Raw genomic sequence first — 22,353 nt, 5'->3', positions numbered from 1 at the left:
GGACAAGGCTAGAGCATAAACAAAAAGTATAGGAAAAAGACAACTTTTGAGTGTTGCCTTTTAAATGATAGTTTGCCATACGATACCATTTACATACTAAACCTTACAAGTAAGTTCTGTATTTACCTCAACTAACAAAGTGAAGATGACAGGGCTGACAGCTCAAAGCATGGATGTAGGACTTTTTTTTACCTGGTGGGAAAGGACTTTAAGCCTGAAGCTGCTAGTATACAGGAGGCTGGGCAAAGAGCTTTTGAAGCTCAAGGGATATAGAGAATGATGAAGACTAGGAGACTAGTCTTGGAAAGGGAGAATTCTATCTAAGAGCTGGATGCCAGGATGAGAACAGGAAAACTGAGTGGTGGGGCTATACTCACAGAGGAAAGAATATGAAGTTCACAGGATCAATAACTGCTGGTTGAAAATATGTAGTAAGGGAAAGGTCTTCAACTGATAATCATTCTGATTCTACAGAATACCTAGCTGGCCACCTATTGCTGTCCTACAACAGCTTACTCTGAAGAATACTAGCAAAGCTGCAGCAACACCTCAGACTTCATTTCAAGTAAACTTTTGCTCCCTACCCAGCCTAGTATTTGTCTCTCTATTCAAATCATGCAGAATGGAGGTGGAGTCTCCTATTAATTTCTCTGGAGTAGTAAATGCATAGTGGCAGCACAGGAATGTCATATACCACCTCCCTTCCAAAGATTTTCTGTCTGGCAGCCTTTTGCATTGCACAGACAGACAGCAAGTTTGAGCCATTCATCTTAATCTAAGTAATAGCCTGTGGCCAGTAGAGAATCTGCAGGACTAAACATCTCTGCAGCATGTGATCTATAAAGACAATAATAATATTTCAAGGAAGACAGAGGAAACTAATAAATATGGAAGAGTCCCTTAAAAACTAAATTCCAAAATGTTAATATTATTTTACAGCTTACTATACACCAGCTACTCTTTAGAGTAGGGCTGGCCACAAATTTCTCACTATAACGGAAGTTCCTTTTTCAGAAAATCTAAATTTTCTCTGAGGAGGAAATAAATATACACAGGAACCTTCCTGGTAGACAGGCTTAGGCATCCTGGTCTCTGAGCATTCAGGCTTCTCACTAACACCCCCTACAACCCAGGTACCAGGAAGGCAGCTGAGCTGCAGAAAAACAAAATGATCCAAAGTTCTGACCTCTTCCATCTCCTCCACAGCGAGTAAGCATCCTGATGGGCAATCAGGGAACCTGGACACCAGGACAATCAGTCTAGGACAGCCTGCCTATAATGTGCTATATCAATTTCACTTTCTACTTGCATGGAGAAAGTGATATTGACAAGGACGGGTATAGGCAGGCAGCTGGCAAGGTGAAAAATCTCATTTCAGTTTTTTTAAATTAATTTTTTCTGACAATCACTTTTCACAGAAGAAAAAAAAATAGCCTTTTCTTCCAATCAGACACGTCTTCTGGCCAACTCTATTTTTAGCCATTAGAAAAGAGATTCTATAAACTAGGAAAAAAAACCTATAAAAGCAAGTTAATAGCACAATCAACCTGAAGTGTTCTTATATAAACAATTACTGAAGATTTTTGAGTCTATAAAATTAAAAAAGAAGTGACATAGTTCTGTATGCCTAAGGATGCTTGCCTGCTAGGGTGCATTGCTTTTGTTGGTTAATTGATTGCAGTGTAGTGACACAGTGGTCAAGATGCCTTGTTATATAACTCCTAGACATGTGAGCTTGGGCCCTACTCTGAATTTGTCTTAAAGGGTACCCTCAATCAACTGGATAATTGGGTGCCTGGTCATTCAGGCTGAGAAGTCAAACGCAACTGGATGTGATGCAAGCCACGTTACTCTCTTGAATCCACTCGCTACAGAAACTAGTATACTTTAATTATGGTAGCCATGTGAGACTACTAGGTTTGGACGGTCTTTTGATGTCACTGTAGTTTGGGATTTTGGTCAAAACTAAAATATTTTTTTAAACTGTAGAATAAAGTATTACTAGCTAAAAACCCACATAACTGTCTCAGTTTGTAAAGATGCTGATTTTGAAAGCCACAAATATTTGCCTTGCCAGGAAAATAACACCAACCTACCTTCAGGCTCTGTAACTTTAACAAAGAGAGATTCTGCATGCCAGCCAACTACGCCGTAAGGAGAATCATTAGGTAGAATAGTAAGCACAGCCCTGGCCCTCTTCGAGTCTATGATAGCTCCTCTTGTCAGATCCTGAATACCCACAGTAGTGACATGGGTAAGTGTGATAACAACAGACTCTGCAAGTTCTGCGATGCTGTCTGCAAGAACCGTCAAGGTGATGGTAGACAGGGCTTGACCTTCTGAAAATGTAATCTAAAAGTTTAAAGGGGGGGGAAGGTCAGACATTTCATTTTATTTTATACTGCTGTTCATCTTCACCATGATCTGCCTTTGCATTCATGAAATGCGCAAAACTGAAACCATTTAAGACAGAAAAATAAGTGAAAGGGATCCAAAGGAGGGATCCAGGCAAACAGAAAGATGAGTCACTTTGAAGAAAGGCAAGTATATAATTGTGGCAAAATAATCAAAAGCACATGATTCTGATAGAGCAGGAAATACATCTTAATTAGCAGTGTCACTTTGGGAGATAAACACCCATACTGCTCAATGACTTCAGCATAGCTGCAAAAAGTCAAGCCACCTTAAATAAGAAGCACTTAAAATGGATTTAAGTGACATCCCATTCTGAAAACTGCAGCCTGACTTGAAGCAGAACAACAATAATTTCAAAATAATTATGCAGCTGAACTGAGGCTTCTTCTATCAAAGACTCTGATTTGTTGCTGTGCTTTCATAAAAATCAAGAAACTGAGAAAGTCAGTACAACCTTGAGCTGAGCTGAGCTGAGCTGAGCTGAGCTGAAGCACAGAAAGTATTTGTGCAAGAGTGCTAACTGCAGGAAATCAGGTTCCAACTGCTAGGAAGCAACAGCTTCTGATGACCATGGACTTAATTTTGTCCCACTTGATCTGAAATAGCTGTCTGTCTATCAATTATACTCAGTAGGCCCCTCCTGCACCAAAGTTAACAACAGGACCAGGACTTTCTCTTTGAAGGACAACATACCCTTTCTCTGAGCTCCAATACTAGCAACCACATGAGGTTCATAATGAGTTCTAGGTGGCATCTTCTTTACGTTTACTTTATTGTGAGTTTCTGAAGGAGGGAGGTGTAATGGGGTCACCTACCCCTGTTAATAAGAGGCAGTGTCCACAAGGCTGCAAAGTACAGCAGGCACAGGTGGAAGAGTTAAAGGGCAACAGTGTCCCACCTGCAAACTGCAGGCAGCAGCAGGTCAGACAGCTCATTAGATGATTAACAGCACCTGTGCCCTGTTACAAGGAAGAAGGGGGTCAGATGACTGAAGGAGTCATCAGTGCTTATGTAGCTCTGCCTCTAGTGCTAGAGGTTCACTCTGGTCCCAGTCCTCCTAAGAAGGAGGTCTCTCACACAGACATCAGGTTTATTTGAGCCATGGTGCATGGCAGCAGCTACTGGGGAGTAGGGAGATCATGGTGGGTGCCTGGGGATGGGGCTGCATATTTGATTGGTGGAATCTGAGTCCACAGAAGGACTGTTGGTCAGGGGAGTGGAGCCTGTGAGACCCTGACAAAGGTCCGTTAACAGGGAATGCTAGGGAGAGAGCAAGCGCTGGTAGCGCCTAAAGAAGTAAGTTTGCTAAGGTTGAGTGTAAGAAAAGACACCCTGCTCAGGGAACTAAGTTCAAAGATTGGGCCAAAGCAAGAGGGCCAGATGAACAGGGTGGACCTCAAAGGTCACTCTGGTATTTGAAGGCTAACCTCCCAAATTCATATTTATTTTCCAACAAGGCAATACCCCAGGGAGGCAGAGCGAGGAACAGGCACCATTGCTGATCACAGAGGCAGGCCCTATTATAGGAGGGAATGTTTTAGTAATTTTAATATGAATGTTAAGTTGCTCATTTGACATCCTTGCTGTGTCCTTTGTCCCAAGTCCTTTTCCCTTCTTTTATTTTACTCCAGTTTTCTCTAAGAATGAATGTTGTTTACCTTATAATCATTTATCTGTGATTTCCTGTAACTATTATTTTTGAAGTAGCAGAATTTGTCTGCTACCATCATTTAAGTAAATGGAAACATTGAGCTCAGAGAACACATAGCCTGTTTGTCATAAGGTGGGTCAATAAGTACTTGGAGGGAGGAAATGGGGAACTCTACCACATTAGAGCATCCAAGAGGCCCTATGAGAGAGCTAGATCTAGGACTTATATCATCTAAAATATTTTAAACATTTAGCTTTGTTAATCAGCAATATTATTGCATACCGTTCCTGAAACTGGAAATATATCACTAATGCTCCCATTGGCTATCCACTGTACTGTAACTCGGCCATATGTTCCCAGTAAACGTTCTACATTCAAGGTGATTAAATTGTCTTGTTCCATTTCTTCAACTTGCTTAGATAAAGAAATCTGGAAAAGTATAAATGTAGAAGGACCATTAAAAACAATATGAATATCTGGAAAACACACGAAGAGCTCTTACACAGATCAATTACTCGGTCATCCCGAGGAGGTAGGTACAAAATTTCCAAAAAGGGTTCATAACACTGTTTCCTACATTCCTGTGTTTTTAAGAGGATTAGAGCTGAAGAAAAGAAGGCCTAGATTCCCTGAACTGCTGGCAGAAGTGGCAACAATATTCTGGGCCACTTTGGGATAGAGGGCTGGGAGGAATGAGCATATATTTCAGGGATAAGCCAGATGGTCAAGCACTGAGTGGAGTCAGAGAGCAAGCTGGATTGAGAAGCCAGGAGATCAAGTACAGCATCAGAGCACAAGCCAGAATGATCTAGGACCAGGTTGAGGCCTGTTGTCCAGACACTTCCAGTTCCAGGTTAGGGGTTTATACAGGGGGAACTGGAGGGTCAGCTGACCCCAGATGGATACTTCAATGACACGGAGTGGGCAAAGGGTTAGGTCCTGCTGTAGACTTCACACCAGTTTTGACCAGCCTGGATGGCTAGCCACAGGGTGGCAGGCCAAGGTAAGTGGCCGTACCCTCAGACGAAGGCCCCACACATGAATCTTCAATGGGGCTACCTTGCCTTGTGACATACCCTAATAAGCCCATTGTGATAGGTCCTACAAGTATCTTTTTCTCTAGTTCCCACCACTCCAGTGTTCCTCCTGTAATAGTAGTGACTAGTCACTCCTTTGATTACCACAATCATTACAGAAATAATACATATTTGGGAACCATTTTCTTTCCACAATCTTTTTCTAATATTTAATGGAACTTATCTTACTCAGCGTGGGACCAAAATCTCACAAAGGGTTGAGATGCTGGAACTCATTTTTTTTTTTTATTGTTTTGGATCCTGCATAGTTATTTACGTTTGTGCTATTAGGTATAAAATGCCACTAAACCGGTTCGGTTTAGGACACTGGAGAATCAAACCTATCTGTTCAGTTTACAATACTTTATGTTTCTATTTGGCCCTTGACAGATTATATCAAGACTAATGATGTAACTTAGTACTGTTACCTGTGCAAATGCAATGACTCCATGGGCATGGTCATTAGATGGAATAATTATGTTAACATAACCATTAGCACCAATCTCTGCACCCCCTTTAGGGTTTTTCAACCATACACTGAAGAACTCTTCTTCCTCTGGGATAATATCATCAAGGATATTGACTGCCAACACAGCATCCATGTCTCCAGGTTCAAATATCAATTCACCTGAACTAGCATAAAAAGACACATCAAATATTTATAAATTAAGGCCAGTTGTTTGTCATGGCAAAAATGAGAAACATTATGCCTTTCCTTCCTTGCCATAGCAAAGTGTCAATTTCAGTTTCAGAAAAGGAAAGAACATGGCACATGACTTTTGTAGGGATGTTTAATGTTTTTTCTTCCTACTAGAAATTATGTGAAAAGTAAAACGGATCCTATCCTGTACCACCCTGACCATATACAGAACAAATGTGTAAAGCATAAAGAAGCCTGCTTAACTGAGATCCACTTTGTTCAAGTAAACATGCATCATGATTAATATACTATAATATATGAATGAATATTAGAGAACTATGCAAGTCAATACACTTATTTATAAACTCTGTCAAAAAGATTAAAGCTACCTTACAACGCTGTAAAACAGTTAAGTATAAAAAAGTTCCTAAACATGAATAATTTATAACATAATTTTGTAGCACTGTGTGCTCCACTTATGTACATGCTAGGTAACTGCATAATTTGCTTAAAGCAGAACACAGTGTTAGTCCCAGTTTGTTACCTATTTCTTACACTGTAACAGAGCTGCATATCAATTAAGTGCATAAATAGCTTAAATGCATAGATCGCATCTTTCAGTCCTGCACAGTGTACTTTGTAACCTGTGTCCTGTTTAACTGTTTAATTGGTGAAACTGACTAGGAGCAGTCAATTTCAAGGCTTCTTGATAGGTCTTGTAAATTAGATTGCTGCTATTATCGGCATAGGTGATCTTGGAAAAATAAAAGATAAGGTGCAACAGAACAGCATAGGCAGTTCCTATAATTAAGCTAAGCATTAAGTAAGAGCACAGAGTTTTTTCAGTCCCAGGTTAAATACGTATGGCATGTCCAGACAAGCATGGATGTTTGGTGCCCCGGGGGTAAGTAGTGGTGATGCGCCTTGTGACGCCACTTGTCCCTGGGGAACATCTGTGCCATATGTGCTTTGGCACATGGCAAGCTGCCCCCAGGTGTGGTAGGGGAGGCTGGGGCTAGCACTGTGCTGGCCCCAGCAGCCTTACCTGGGATCCTGGGGGCCTTCTGGCTCTGCTTTTCAGCAGTGCATGCTGACTGAGCATGTGTTATATTGGGGTTTTTTTCCACATTTTTCTGACCCCTAGATATCCATATATATTTAAGTTTACAAATCATTAAAATGATAAAAAAAAACCCCAATTATAAAAAACCCAATATTTAGATTCTGAATCAAGAAATAAATACTGGACTTTGAAATGTTTCCCCCCTACCCCCCAAAAGCAAATATTTTATAAACTCGAGCTGCATACAAAAAGTGCTTCTCACACATTTTACAGCGCCATAAATGAAGACCACTTTTTATAGCATATAAAAAGTTACAGTCCTCTTAAAAATGACATAAGTACAGTATTGGGGATGGGGGTGCCTCTGAGCCTCCGTGCACTTTTTAGGCTAGGAGGTGCTCCACAGCCTTCTGGGATTTCTCCACTAGCCAAAAATTTGACCAGCCTATAGAAATTATTTAAAGCGCTGCAGGTTGCTAAAGTGGTATAAAATACAGCACTTCAAAATGTAATCCCTCATTTAACAAGGGTTAATTTAAAGCACTGTGCTCATTTTAAAAGTGCTGTAAAGAAATGCAATTTTGTTAAGCCATGGCAATACATTGCTTGAAATGGCAAAAAACCCTTCCGTATGTTTTGATGCTCAAAGTATATACCGGATTTAAAGAGGGGGTTTGTTTTGTTTTGTTTTTAAACAAAGTAACTCATCTAGCATCAAAAAGAATCTATCTATCCATTTCAATGACTTTTGGATCATGTTTGACTTTACTGAATTTTGGATCAGGCCATATGTGGAATGCAAGAACTTTACAAAGAGGGTACTTAAAGGTTTGGACCCTTTCTTGGTCAGCAATTAAAGATAAATGAAGGACTTCAAAACAAAAATGATATAGAACAGTATAAAATGGGAAACTTACCTAGGTATGAAGTCTGACTGGTTGGAGACTGTAGTTAGTTCATAAATCTGGGAATATGAATCTCCAGACAGAGCAATTAAGCTTTTGCTGGAATTCAGTGACCTTGCCAGAGCAGAAGCGACATGATTAGCAGAAGGGGCTTCCAGCACTAGAGAAAATTGGTTTACTTCCAAATTCCAGGAATACAGTGCTGATGCATCCTTACCAGCTAGTAGCACATGAACTGTATTTAAAAAAAATGAAAGGACAGGTTAAACAACCAGTGTATGTTTTTCGTTCAATCCCACAGATGCTTGGAAGCACTCCATGGTCATTTTCACTTTCCAAATCTCAGCCAAACAAACACTTGCTTAGTACTTTTGTTCACTGATTTCCACAGTTACTGTTCAATTCCTGAGGGAATGGCTATAGAGAAGCAGAAGGCAGAGCAGATATGTACATTACAGACCAGTGATTCTCAACCAAGGAGTCACAAGATCCTTTCAAGGTTTCCACAGGGTGCCCCACAATGTTAGAATAGGTGTACAGATATGATTCACAAGATAAACCGAGAAATTTCAAATAGGAATTTGTGGTGTTAAAAAAAACATTCTGACTTGTTGTGCTCTTCCCAAGTTCTTTACAACAGAACAACTGCTCTATTATTTTTCTATAGTCAAAAAAAAAAAAAAAAAAAAAGAGAGTGAAAACTAAAAGCTGGCAGTTTCCAAGGAGTGTCTCACATCTAAAAAGATTGAGAACTACTACTAATTTCTGCCTGACTTCAGAATAACATGGCTAACAAGCTCTCTCTGCTTATAGAGAAGAAACCAATGAGGATCTCATTTATACCAATTCATACACTAGATTTAATTATATTGTAGTCAAAGGATTTAAACACAGAAGGTAGATGAGGTCAGTATTTCTCCCATTAAGTTACTTGAATGTGGAAAACAAATTTTGCACAAAAATAGAGCCCTGGTCTAGTCAGGAAAGTGCAATTATCATTACTGTTATTTTTACAGATAGCCATAATTAGTTTCCTCCAGACCTGCAGCCAACATTATTCCATCACACCAGTATGCTCTCCTTCAACCCCCCAGCCTCAACTGATGCTGTTGCATAAATGTCAAAGTTATTGTGAATTGATATTAATTTACAATAGTGCCTAATTATTGGGGAGCTTTTGTATTTTGGGCTCTTTATGCATCCAAACTTTTATGTCATGTTGATTTGACTGATGTCATCCTTACCGTTAAAAAGATGATTTCATCTTTACATACACCTACAATATTATCTAAGTGCATTTTCCAAAACAGCATAACAGAGCAAGTAGTACTGGAACAAACTTACCTAAACCTGAAGGGGGCATGAAGGAGTGGATTTTGGTTATAGCATAAAATGGAAGGGACTGAAAATGCCTGAAGAAAGATTGTCCTGTTTCCCAGACTAAAATTTCAATTGAATTACTGGATTCTGCAAAGCAAGAACAACAAACCAAACATTTTGTGTGTCCAGTAATTAAACATACATTATTCAATGGATGACATAAAGCCAGCTCTTGCCACACAGTGGCCCCATCTACACAAGATGCTGACCTGCATATCCAACTACTAAATGACTGCATGGTAACCAGTTATGTCCCCACCCAGCTTCCTGCTGACACTGACTGTGCAGTAGCTCACTACTACTGCGCAGTAGCATCACATCATGGTTCATGTCACGTGACACTACTGAGCAGTAGTAAGCAGTAAGCATCTCACGTAGATGCAGCCAGTGAAGCACAAAATGGTATTTTCTTTGTATTTGGAACAGGAGATAGCTGGCCTGGGACAGTGGTTACCAAATGCTACGAGAGGTAGTGAGCTGTCAGTCAGAAGGCAAGCTAGATGTACACCTTTATATACATACCTGAAGCTCTGTCTGGGGAGTTTAAATAGGGCAAAAAAAAAAAAAAAAAAATGGCCAGTCCAATCTAAATTAGTTCACCTAATGCACAACACAGATTGGGCTAACCCCTAACTGAATAGGTGCAGAGTGCACCTCTGAGGCTAGGAAAATCCAGCTGCTCACCCCAGCCCAAGGGATGTACTTTTCCTATTCCTCACCCCCACATTGACTGGGCTATTTTTAGACCTCTGATCCCCACCCCCAGATGGATGACCAACCCCCCTAAGCAGATCCACTGATCCCCTCCCTCAGACCTGCTAGCTTCCCAATCCTACCTGACCCTCCCTCACAACCAACTTACTTAGATTGTCCTCCTGAACATCTGCAAAAATGGGGACCCAATCTATAATCACATGACTTAAAGCAAGCTGTATGATTGTAGATCAGATGCCATGAACGTGTGTATGACCTAAATAAGATATACACAGAGAGTATAAGCTTTCATGAGCCCATCTGATGAAGTGAACTTGAGTTTAAGAATGCCTGTGAGCTATATACTTTAGTTAGTCTATAAAGGTGCATGTTTACTTTGCCTTCTACCAAATGCTAATTATTTAATGATTCTGGTGGAAAATGCAAGGAAATGGATATTTAACTGGGAAGTGAACCATCTGCCTTTTCAACAGAGGTGAGTTAAGAAAACAGTATGCCTCATGTCACATTTGTGGAATAACACACATAAATAGTAGTAAAGATTTATCAGCTCCCACTGTTCAAGTCAATAGCCCATTTGTTCTGTATGGACTTGATTACAAAAGTGACACTTCTGTCTGTGCAATAAAAAGCAGAGATTGTCCTGATAATAATGTTATGAGGGTTTGTGTCCACTCTCCCCTCCATGTAAAACTTTGTTTAAAAGGCTGCCTCAGAATATTTTCCATCAAACAGACTAGCATATGCTTAGCAAAATTCATGTTCATACCTTTTGCTACTATTAAATAGATATCAGATCCAGAAGTCAAGGTCTCCATGTGTGTTATTTCATTTACTGGCACTTGATTAAGCTCTTTAAACTCATTATCTGACCATTGGTACAGAAGGGTATTTTGGCTGGCACTTGACAGAGAAATTACTAAGTATATAATACCCCCTCTGGAAAACAAGGCTGTTGAAAGAGCTCCATTAAGTGGGAGTTGATGATGTAATGTAAATATCGTTTTATTCCACTGGAAAACCTATGGAAAATAATAAATACTTTTTTTCTTTAGATGCACACAAAATTAAGACTATATCAAGATAACAGAAACCAGATGCCATAGATGTCTTATTTTAATTATTTTTTAAAATGTATTAATCATGAACAGCTGGCAGCTCAGTTAAGTAAGTTGTCATTCTCTGTCCAGCTCCAAGCAGGCAAGCAAAAACTAATCACAACCGATAACACACTTTTTTTGGTGGCTTCGGCCACAAAGTGAAAAGCTGGAGGGACGTAGAAATTGAACTGCATCCCACCTGTAAAGATGACAGTGCCATTCCAACATCAAGGCACATGAGCAGAATGGTATAGGGTGTACTAATACTGTGGCAGCTGTCTCATAACTTCTCATAACCACAACTAAACAAACTATGCACACGTTATAAACAGAGGAAAGAAGAGATCATTACAACCTGGATGGATTTGGAATCAGTTGTCTGACTTGCAATAACCAAATAGTCTTTCTGGTCCAAAGTGAAATGCTTAACATCTCTGCTTTCTGGAACTGACAGTGTCTGTATCTAATGGAAGCACAACAAGAGAGAGAGTTCTATGAAGTAATTCAGATTTATGACAAACAGCCAATTTGCCTAATAGCAACAGTGGTTAATATATTATTTTTTATTAAAATGCCAAAAAAGCAATACCATGTGCTGACCCACAAGTGTAATTCTTTAATAATCTCTGTGAGCAAGTGTATATGTTCATGGGACCTGATCCAAAAATCACTCAACTTATTTTAAGCTATGTGTTTGTAAATTGGGTCCCCGCTTGTGTAGATGTTCGCTAGTGCCCAAAGCTACACTGGGATTGAAATCAGTCAGGTTGGGGAGAGAGACAGGCACGATTGGAATGACTAGCGGGTCCATGGAGGTGGGAGGGGAAGTGTGAGGGGAGCTGGCAAATCTGGGAGGGTTTGCCAGGTCTGTGGGGATTGTCTGTCCAGGAGTTGAAGGAGTCAGCGAGCTAAAAATAGTCTGATTCAGTTTGTGTAGGGGGAGGAGGTTGGAAAAGTGCAGCCCTGGGGCCAGGCCAAGTGGCTAGACTTTTCCAGCCCTGTGGGTGTACTCCAAACTTGAACACATGTTCAGTTAGCTCAGGCACCAGTTAGCCCAGTCTACATAGCTTAGGTGAACTAAGTTAGAATAGGCCGGCCATTTTTAACCGGTCTAAACTCCGTGAAACATATGTATAGTTCAGCACTTAGATTGACCTAACACCAAATTAAGTCAATCTAAGTGTAACATCTGCACATAGCCTATAAAGACGTAAAGCAAATGCAACTCCTGTGAAGTAAATGGTATATCACTAGCTTATGACAGAGCTAATTTTGGTCCAGTTTAAATTCACTTTATTTATTTACAAACCAAGTTTGTTACAGGACCATCTTATCACAAAAATGCCACATTTAAGGTCATTGGAAAGGACATGATATTATACTAGAGCTGAAAACTAAATGGCCTCACAGGAATGGACAAAAACAAAACAGGCGTTTTACCAGTTGGATTCTGACTCCAGGTGTGAATGCATATACACTATTGTCGGCTGATCCCCGTTTCATTTCTCCATGAGTAATCACCAGATAGTTGGTGCCACCAATCTGAAACGTCATACAGCTCTGAGGATTCCAGATACTGAAATCCTAAAAGGAGAATCAGAAATTAAAGTTGGTAATATTGCTTCCATTGCATATAAAAAACAGAGAAAATTAACACATAAACAAAACAAAAACAAAAACAAAAGAATTTACCTCAATTAGAACAAAAATTCCACGCCATTGATAAACTGAAGAAAAACTAGATGGGGTTTTACGCATCAGAACACCATATAAAGAATCTCCTGACGTAAAAAAACACCAGCTAGATTCTGACTCTTCCATAAAAGTTTGAAAGACAGATAGCACACTGATACCATCCTCTGCAATATATTAGAAAACACCAAACACTATTTACTATTAAATTATTCATAGGGTCTTTTCTGCTCTCATCTTTTTTAATTTTACAAACCAAATTCAGATCTATTTTCAAACAGAAATAACACTATTGATGGCATATTGTATTTTTAATATTATCAACATACCCACAAGCTAAAGCAATAAGATTGTTAAGTGAATTGAGCAATACATGTATATTTTTGTCATTTGCATTCTGAATACACAAACAAGTCACACAGGTAATTCAAGCTAAATTCTTATTAAGACTATTATGAATTAAACTAGAATACAAGTGAACCAAGGAGAAAAACTAAAAAGAAAATACAAAAGACTTTTTTTAACCAAGTAAAGAAGCATTCAAACAAAAATTGGTAGAACTTAAGACATCTGCTTAATTAACTTTTGAACAAATAAACATAGCCTTATCTAAATTAAACTGTATAACACAAAGGTATGGTCTCAATCTTGCACATACTTATGCAGGCAATAATATTTCTTAGGCAGATGTTACACTTATGATACAATTAAAAAGTTAATTGAATCTTAAATGCAACAAATGGCATAATGAAACAGGAAAGGTCATAAAATTATTATACAAAAACAATGTAATAATTGTGTGGCTGACTTCTATCACACCTTAAATTGTTCATCCAGCAGGGTTGACTGTACCAGATCTCCAAATGACCCCAGTACAGTCCCTACTAGCTGACAATTCTCACTGAGCAACAGAGGCTATAACACCACACCAGGGCTCATACTGGTCCCCAATGGACTCCTGATCCTGCCAAAAACCAGCTGACAGTCATCTAGAAGGGACTGCACCAGGGTTCCAGTCTTGATGTATTCCCAATCTTGCTGACACTCAACTGATTGTCAGCTGGACTGGGACCCCACTGGAGTTTGAACCAACCAGAGAACAATCAGCTGATCATCAGCAGGATCTGGACAAGACTGGGGTTGCCTTTCATGGTCCTGATCACAAGAACGTAAGAGCAGCCATTTACTGAGTCAGGTCATAGATCCATCTTGCCCAGTATCCTGCGTGTCACAGTGGCAGAGGGAGAATTAACTAGGTATGCACAGGGTTTTTCCCCCACTGTTCTTCTCTCATTTACAGCTTTCAGCATTTAAGGTCTAGGAAGTTCTGATTCAGAGGTTGTGCCCCTAACTCCCATGCTCAATAGCTACTGATGCACCTTTCCCCAAGAATTTGTCCAATCCCTTGTTAAATCTGGCTAAATTGTTAGCTACCATGTTTTGTGGCAATGAGTTCCAAGCTTTAATTACATGCTGTATGAAAAAGAACTTCCTTTTATTAGTTTTAAACTTACTACCTACTAGTTTCATTTTATGATCCCTAGTTCTTGTATTGTAAGGGATAGTAAATAATACATCTCTATTTACTTTATCTTTACCATTTAGCATTTTGTAAACCCTTATGCCCCCCTTGAAGCATTTCTTTAGTAAATTAAATAGGCCTAGCTTCTTCAGTCTCTCCTCATGTGGAAGACTTGCTATACCACTAATCATCCCCATTACCCTTATATGCACCTTCACCAGTTCTACTATATCCTTTGAGGGGACCAGAACTGGGCATGGTATTCAAGGTGTGGACATGCCATGGATTTGGTGGGCCATGATGATAGTTTTGTTTGCAATTCCTTTCTCCAATAACCCCTAGCATTTTGACAGCTGCTGGGCACTAAGCTGATGTTTTTAGCAAACTGTCCACAATAACTGCTAGATTTCTTTCCTCTGTGCTAACAGTTAATGTAAAGCCCATCATAATGTAGGTACAGTTCATGTTATTTTTGCTGATCAGGAGCTGGCAGAGACCACACTGGGCCTGTTTAAGCCACAGTGCTGTTCCTATCCAGCTGACAATCATCTGATAGCTGGCTGGCTCCAGGAACACACCAGGGTAAGTTTGAGCACTCATATGGTCCCAATCCAGCTCACAAATCATCTGATTTGTCCTGATTTCCAGCTTGCTAGTATAGGAGAAGCCTGGGGTCATTATCCTGGACTCCCCTAGCACTAGCAAGTCAGGTGTGATTATGATTTGATTCCAGATTACAAAACTGTGCATCCTATTATGCATGTATGGCATAGCAGGATGCCCAACTGTTGGAATGGGGGATCACATCCCATCATGTCTTTAAGTGACCATTTGCCACTGGCCTCAGGCCTAAACCCTATGTAGTTTTACGTGCAGTAATCTTTAGCCACTGTGAGGCCTGATAAGACTGAATTCAGTAGCTGTAGTGGAGCATGTGCCAATATTGAGACTCTATAATGCAAACCTTTCAGACACAGGCTGTCACTATAAGCAGATGTAAAAAATGCCTAGCATACTCTGGATAATGAACAGCATAGCAAAAGTAACCAATACTAAGGAACAAGTCCTCATATAAAAATAAGTTAGGACAATAGTAATTTCAGCAGTCTCTAACAGAAGTTATAGACAATGGGAGGGCCCTTGAGACAATGAAGCAATTTTAGCTATTGAATCTTTACATTCCCTGGGAAATTCAGCAGTTTATTTAATCAAGTCCAAAAATGGATTTGCATTTCAAAATATATCCCTCTGCATTGTAGGCCACTACAACAACAGGATATGTTGAACAAAGACAGGAAGGAACATACTTATGCCAAATGCAGTGTTGGATAAGGTCTCCCACTCTACACTCACAGATGTGTTGAGCCCATTACTCCGAGATATTTTCAAGTAAACTGTAGTGTTGGCTTCTTCAACTACCAGGAAGTTGGTTCTAAGCATAAGAATTGTGAAATAAAGAAGTTCTTTTTACAATGTATAAAATGGTGCAAAAAAAGCCAAACATCAGTTTTAAAATAGAGCTTCCCCTGTGACACAGACAACAGTAATGAAACAAAAATACTAGCAACCAGCTGCTTTATAGGAATAACTGGTATTACTGCCTCTTGCTGAGGTTTTCTGATGCTTCCAATTATAAGAATGTGATTTTAGATATCAGGGAGGTTAGATCAAGTTAAAAATGGCCATTTGATCCAAGTTGGGATGGGGGTGCTTCGAGGGGCAAGCAGGGTCTGTTAGCAGGGATCAGGGGGTCAAGAGGGGACTGTGGTGGGGATGGGGGAGCAAGCGTAGTATACAGAGGGATATGGGAGTTTGGGATGGCAAGAAGGGTCTGCAGGGAGTAAATTGGGGGAGTAAGCACAGTTTGCCAAGGGGTGCTTGGGGGATTGGGGGTTAACATAGTCTTGGAGGGTTTGGTGGGGTTAGGGGGCTAGTGAGGTCTGTGGGGAGTTTGTGAGGATGGGAAGGCTCTCTTCCCTGGGACCAGGGGCTGTTTTTAGCCCCCCCAACCCCTCCAGTGAACCAACCCATCATGCCTGTGGGGAATGCAGCCTCAGGGCTAGGGCACGTGGCTGGGCTGAGAACTGTACAGAAGTTCAATTAGATCAGGTCAAGTGGGACTGATCGAAGTTAGACTACCTCCAAGGTACAGTTAACTTGCCATTTTTAGACTGATCTAAACTTCCTCAGTTTCTGTACAATTCACAGTTAGATCCACCTAAATAGAGATCCAAGCATAAGTAAGGTCCACACATGGGTGAACTAAATTAAATTGGGTGGCCATTTTTAACGTAACCAAACCTCCACCTAACCTCCCCAAACATCTGTATGTACTGTTAGTGTACAGAATAAATCTGTACTGGCTGTGGATCCAGGTTTTGTAGTGTAGATGTTGCTTTACTGGTTGCAGAATTTGAACAGCATATAGTGAATAAAGCAAAGAACTGCAAAAAGAGAAAGGCCTGCCTCATGCTTAAGACACTTGAATGTTGCTCCAGAGATATGCTTTCTGTCCCTGCTCCTGTCATAGAGTCCCTGTGTAAGACCAACCTAGACATTTAAGCAACAGTTTCCACAGGTACTCAAAACTGTACATTCTGCACAGCTCTAACTGAAGGCAATGGGAGCTGTGTTTTGAACTTATTAAGTACTATATAATGCTAAGTACTTTTAAGAAACCAGTCCCAGGCATTACAAACTGGATACGTGAAATTGATACCACATTACCTAGATATTTTTAAATTCAACTACTATTTATCTCAATGTCACTTTCCCAATTGTAAACTAGGATAATTTAACCTCCTCCCCCCACTGTTATGAAAATAAAATTTTCTGTAGTACTCAGGTATTATGATGATAGCCACAGAAAAGCGATCAAGGAAGCAGTAATTCTGTGCTTAAAGCATGGCTTGAATAGTGTGCAGCAAACAGTACTGTAGCAAAGGTTGTGCCAGAGATGTACTGGTACCAGGCACCCTTGCATGGTAGGGGGAGAGGGTGCTAAATCAAATGCAAGTAATTATATGTAGCATGAGGCACAGATCCTGGCAGAAAAAAATAGTACAGATTTATGTAATCAAAGGTTGTCTCAAAATGCACACGCCCAAGGGAATTTAAATACTCACATATCCTAAATTGTGAGCACTTGGCTTTGCAATTCTAATAGTGTTTTTCTGCCATTATATTACTAGGCAAATAAACATAAGCTACTAAAGAATAACAGCAAGGAACATCAGTCTTCATTCTCATTTTTCCCCTTGTGTCTGTCTTCTTGCTTAGCAACAATATTATTAAATGATTTTCAATTAACTAAAACCATACATTGTTCATTGCCTTGTTTTCTTTGAGCAGTTCCATTAAAGAAAGATGCAGAGAAATAGCCCATCAATCGAGTATGAACAATTATCCTCTTTTTAATTGAATTAGATACTGTACCTATTTAAAACTGGGTAGATAGTAAAAAGTCCCAAAGGGGCCTGGTTCTGTAACACCGTGATCATAGTTTCTATTTTTGTGCCTAGTCTGGCTCCTCCCGTTGGGTTGAACAGAGTGACAATAAAATGTTCATCCATTTCTGGTTCTGCATCAAGTATGGCAGTAATGTGCAGAGTCTGAGGATAAAACAAGGAGGACATAAAGGTATTTAAGACATGACACCTACTGATAGAAAATAACTCCAACAGTTGATGCTACTTTGGTGACTTCAGAGGGGCTAATCATGATTTGGCTCACAGTGGGAGTAAAGTAGCAGATACCACACTCAGTGAGAAAAATGTGAAAATCAAATAGTTATCTAGAGACGTGGTTCTCAGCCTGTTCTTTATGGATCCCTACTTTTGAACAACTGTTAGATGACCACACAATTTCCCTTTTCATTGCCTCATGGTTCTGTTTCCCATTCTCTTCATCCTCTCTCTCTCCTACAATTTTTTTGTTTCTGTTTGGTTCACGTTTTCTGAGATCATGGTAAAGGGCTGGGGCTCTTTTGACATTCTAGGTTATTTGAGAGGCTCCAAATCTCTTGGAAAAGACTTCTTTAGTACTGGGTTTCCTTCTTTGTTCTAAAGCTCCCCTTCCATATATTCTACTCACCAGACTCCTAATTGAACTGTCCCTTAGTGATAGCTGTATCGAAGCTTCACTCATGTTGCTGCAATTAAGCTAAGTGCCATAGGAACAGAAAGCATTTCTTTACTGCCAGAAGCAGAAGATCAGAATAGTACATTTCTGGTACCTCTGACAGGCTACCACTGTACAGATCTATGTTTTTTTCTGTTCCAGGTGAAATCTATTTAGTATGTCATATTTAGGGGTTTAAGGAGACCTCAGCTTTTTATATACGCGCTACACTGGCAGCCAGGGGTGTGCGAATTGGACCGTATTTGATTTGGATTCAGCCCGAATCGGGGACAGCGATTCAATTCATTGATTTGATGCTGAAGATTCGAATTCAGCCAAATTGCCACCAAATTGAATCAGAAACCAAAGCTTCGTACAGCCCTACTGACCCCTCCACACATTCATTTAATGTGGTAGTTACTGCGCATTTTATTCAGTACTCATTTAATGAAGTACTAACTAAATGCACAGTAACTACAGTTAGTACACAGTGACACCAGAACACTTTTTTTTGTGATAGTTACTACACTGTAGACTAATAACACTGTACAATAGCATATTAACACGGTTTTTGACTGTCACTCTACTGTGCAGTGTTATTAGGCTACTGTGCAGTAAGCATCTCATGTAGATGGCACCCACTGACTAACTCAACTCTAGATATGATCCAAAGTGCTTCTGCTCAAGTCCTACGTAATGTAGAGCTCAGTTCTTCAAAGATACTACATATATTCTATTAGAACAATTTTAATTATGATTTTCACTGAACTTATTCCATGTTCCCTGCCAGTAAGGCACCTGTGGTCCTTGAAATTAAAACAAGGTGACAGAACTAAGGATGGTCAATATTTTTCAAACAAAATGCTTACTTCATCAAAATGGAAATTTCAGTGGGAATCCCTCAGTGGGAATCAGGTTTTCATTGAAAAAATTTTACAACAATTTTGTTCTCAAAAGTTAAGGGAAAAGTGCTGATATAAGGTTCCTGGATGTTCAGCAAAAAACAGAACACTTACAGAAAGAGCAGCCTGTCAGGTAGGGTCTCGGTCCTGGTCTAGAATGGGCAGGGTGAGGCCAGAGGTTTCAGGATTGGCAGGAGCAGGGGCACTGGTGTGTGTGTGCGTGCGTGCGTGCGTGCGTGCGTGCGTGAAGAAGGATGGGCAGGGGGGGAAACAGATGCTGATAGTGGAGGCAGGCCAGGCTGCATCCAGGAGATGCTGGCAAGTTGGAGATCAAGTGCTGATAAGTTAGTTTCTCCTGCCTGCTCCAGGCCTGTGGAGAGGGTCTTTCCAGTGCCAGGGCTGGCAGAGGAAGGGATTTGCTCTGTGCTCTACTGGAGCAGTGAAGTTTGGTCAAATCATAGACTATTTCTGTGAAGTGTGTGGGGCGGGGCAGGGAGGGAGGGCAGATCTAGGTATGCTAGGATGTTAGAGAGCAGAATGGAGGATCCTGTTACAGAGATAAAGTGTACAAGCATGTATTTCTCTGCTAGAAACTCAAATGACGGCTAATTCTACCTTGTCAGATATGGTAGAAGTTTCTACCTACCATTTTTGGTTGGGTAGAAACTGTTTGAGTGCTTGTACAGCTAGGGTTTCAACTGGTGGTACTGGAATTCCACTGGTAGAAATGCAACATTTGTATACACCCTAAAAATCCACTAGCTGAGGAGGGATTAGGATTCTACCCTAACTAAATAAAATAAATTTAAAACTAATTAACAAAATTATCCATTTTCTAGGTCAAAGTTCTGGGGGTTTGTCTGGGTTTTTTTGGGGGGAGGGGGATAAGCACTAGACACTATTCTTATCCAAAATGAACATTTTTATAGTTTGAGACTTTAATTGCTGACACAATTTCTCACACTAACAGTAATATATTTTCTCTAGGTGAGAGCAATGGAAGTATTCTTAGGCTATAGAATGATACATTAGTTTTATTATAAAGGTACAATGTTACTATAGTCTGAAATCTTCATCTTAGATACTTAGCTGCATGCCAAGTATATATAGAGAAAGTGGCTCTTAGTGTACATGAAAGTAACTTGGGCATTACATCATTTTCTGTTTATTTGAATGGTTCAAAGTGACAAGTATTCCAACAGCAACAACAGGACTAAACATCTACCAGAGATAAGTACTGGCATATTCATACTTTTTTTTACCTTTTCATTTGCAACATGGCATAAAATCATATACCATATTTGAGTCAACTTTCCTACAAGACAGGAAGGAAAGCAAAACACACTGAAAATCAAATCTAACATAAAATGTGGCATGTCTGTCTGCATTCTAACAAATTTGCAAAGGGTCTATTTATCCTGTTTTTTAATTACTACCTGCACATTACCTTTAATCTGACTCCTTCTTCCAGCACAATATATCCTTGTGAAGGGGTCAGATCCACTGTCACATCTGATGAATTCATTTCTCTTATGATATACCGAACAGTCACAGTGCCAAATATCCCCCGAGGGGGTTCCCTAATAATATTCAGTACTGCAACACTTTCCATAAAGTCGAGAGCTGTTGGCTCCTTTAGGAAGAAGTGATCACTATTATTAAATGACAAAACTCCATGACCGTCATCATTAGCAAGGATGGTGACTGTGGCTTTTGAAAGACAGAAAATGAAAAATGTATCATGTTAATGTGATTTGTGTATATAAACATACAAAATACAAATGTATACACACATATTCACATGCACCACACAGCCCGATATATAACCTCTTCACGTAATGTCATACAAATGTATGACTGCATATATTTTCATAGTATCATATATTGTAATTTTGTTGGTGCAGGACTAGAAGAGATAAGGAAATGAGATGGAAAGTGTGACCTTTTTCATCGAAAATAATTATATTCTCCCTCAGACCTCAGTTCAGTAAGATAATTAAGGTGGCTGCCTGGGGAGAGGGCTTGTAAGCACTCGTAAGTAAACAGGCCTGCCTGGCTTAGGCTTTTTGGAACCGCTTTAGTTTGGGAGACATTCTGTAGGTTTGTGTAAAGGAAGGAGCTGATTGTGTCTGGTTGAGGACACAGCAGAAAAAAAAGGAAGGCACTAGCAGGAAAAAAAACCCAATGTCACAATGCCAAAGCCTCTGCCACTGCCAGCCCTTCTTCTATCTGTACCTATGCAGTCTCTGTCCAGGCATGGCCCCTGACTGCCAAGACATCCACCCAGATCTGGCTGATTTTGCAGAGCCTACAGTCTGCCTACCCTTGCCAGGTACAGCCAAGTGGGAGGATGCTTCTGGTGTGAGAGGTGCCTCCTGGTGGATTCTTTCAGGAATCAGGGAAGGGAACTTCAAGAGGACATGGATAGGGTCCAAAACACCTGTGAGTGTGAGGCCTTCATTGAGTCAATGCACAAAGAGACCTCCAAAATCATGGAAGAGGGACAACCAAAAAAAGCCCTGAATGTCACACTAGAAGAAATAAGGGAAGGTGGAAAATGGCAGCTTGTCACCTCCAGAAACAGACAGCATTCCTCTTCTGGACCTGCAGCTATCCAACTGAGAACAAGTATAAAGCTCTCACTTTGGATGAGAAGGAGCCCAGTCCTGTGGCAAAGGAAAACAAGCCATGCACCCCTAAGCGAGAGAGGATCGAGACCACTGCTACCAAGCAAAAGCAATGGGTGGTAGTGGCTGGCGACTTTCTCTTACAGGGCACAGAGGTATCCATCTGCAGGCCTGACCTGTAGAGGCATCCATCTGCTGGCCTGACTTGTGAAGCCCATATCTGAGATGTTATGAAAGATTGCCCAGACTTATCTGACCCTCTGACTACTATCCCACTGCTCATCCCTGTGGACAATAATGATACTACCAGGGATGACCCTGAGCAGATCAAAAGTAACTACATGGCTCTGGGTGCAAGGGTGAAGCATACAGGGGCCCATGTGGTATTCTAGTCAGCCAGAGGCAGATGCATCCTAGAGATTAACACATGGCTGCGGATATGGTGTCACTTGCAGGCCTTCAGCTTCTTTGAGTGTGGGGTGATGTTCCAGGAATGGGGTCCACCTGATAAAGTCTTCATATACAGGCTTGCTAATCTAGTGAGGAG

At 40.4% G+C, this 22,353-nt stretch overlaps 1 protein-coding gene across 1 annotated transcript in view; it reads right to left on the bottom strand.

The window, feature by feature from the left end:
- The window catches only part of ADGRV1 (adhesion G protein-coupled receptor V1), a 479,769-nt gene that overhangs the window by 307,678 nt on the left and 149,738 nt on the right, over window positions 1–22,353 (bottom strand). The window contains exons 43-54 of the mRNA XM_090037635.1: window positions 20,627–20,889; window positions 17,594–17,769; window positions 15,466–15,590; window positions 12,637–12,803; window positions 12,385–12,528; window positions 11,300–11,407; window positions 10,614–10,866; window positions 9,095–9,217; window positions 7,763–7,985; window positions 5,571–5,775; window positions 4,349–4,495; window positions 2,097–2,352 (exon numbers count right to left, since the gene is read on the bottom strand). Of these exons, the coding sequence (XP_089893761.1) occupies window positions 2,097–2,352; window positions 4,349–4,495; window positions 5,571–5,775; window positions 7,763–7,985; window positions 9,095–9,217; window positions 10,614–10,866; window positions 11,300–11,407; window positions 12,385–12,528; window positions 12,637–12,803; window positions 15,466–15,590; window positions 17,594–17,769; window positions 20,627–20,889 (2,190 nt within the window). The remainder of the gene's footprint in view (window positions 1–2,096; window positions 2,353–4,348; window positions 4,496–5,570; window positions 5,776–7,762; window positions 7,986–9,094; window positions 9,218–10,613; window positions 10,867–11,299; window positions 11,408–12,384; window positions 12,529–12,636; window positions 12,804–15,465; window positions 15,591–17,593; window positions 17,770–20,626; window positions 20,890–22,353) is intronic.

This window comes from Crocodylus siamensis, chromosome 3 (genome assembly GCF_052110815.1).
Source record: "Crocodylus siamensis isolate JL-2025a chromosome 3, ASM5211081v1, whole genome shotgun sequence".
Classification (NCBI taxonomy): domain Eukaryota; kingdom Metazoa; phylum Chordata; order Crocodylia; family Crocodylidae; genus Crocodylus; species Crocodylus siamensis.
The sequence above is the reverse complement of the archived record's forward strand: the minus strand, read 5'-3'. Positions and strand labels throughout refer to the sequence as shown.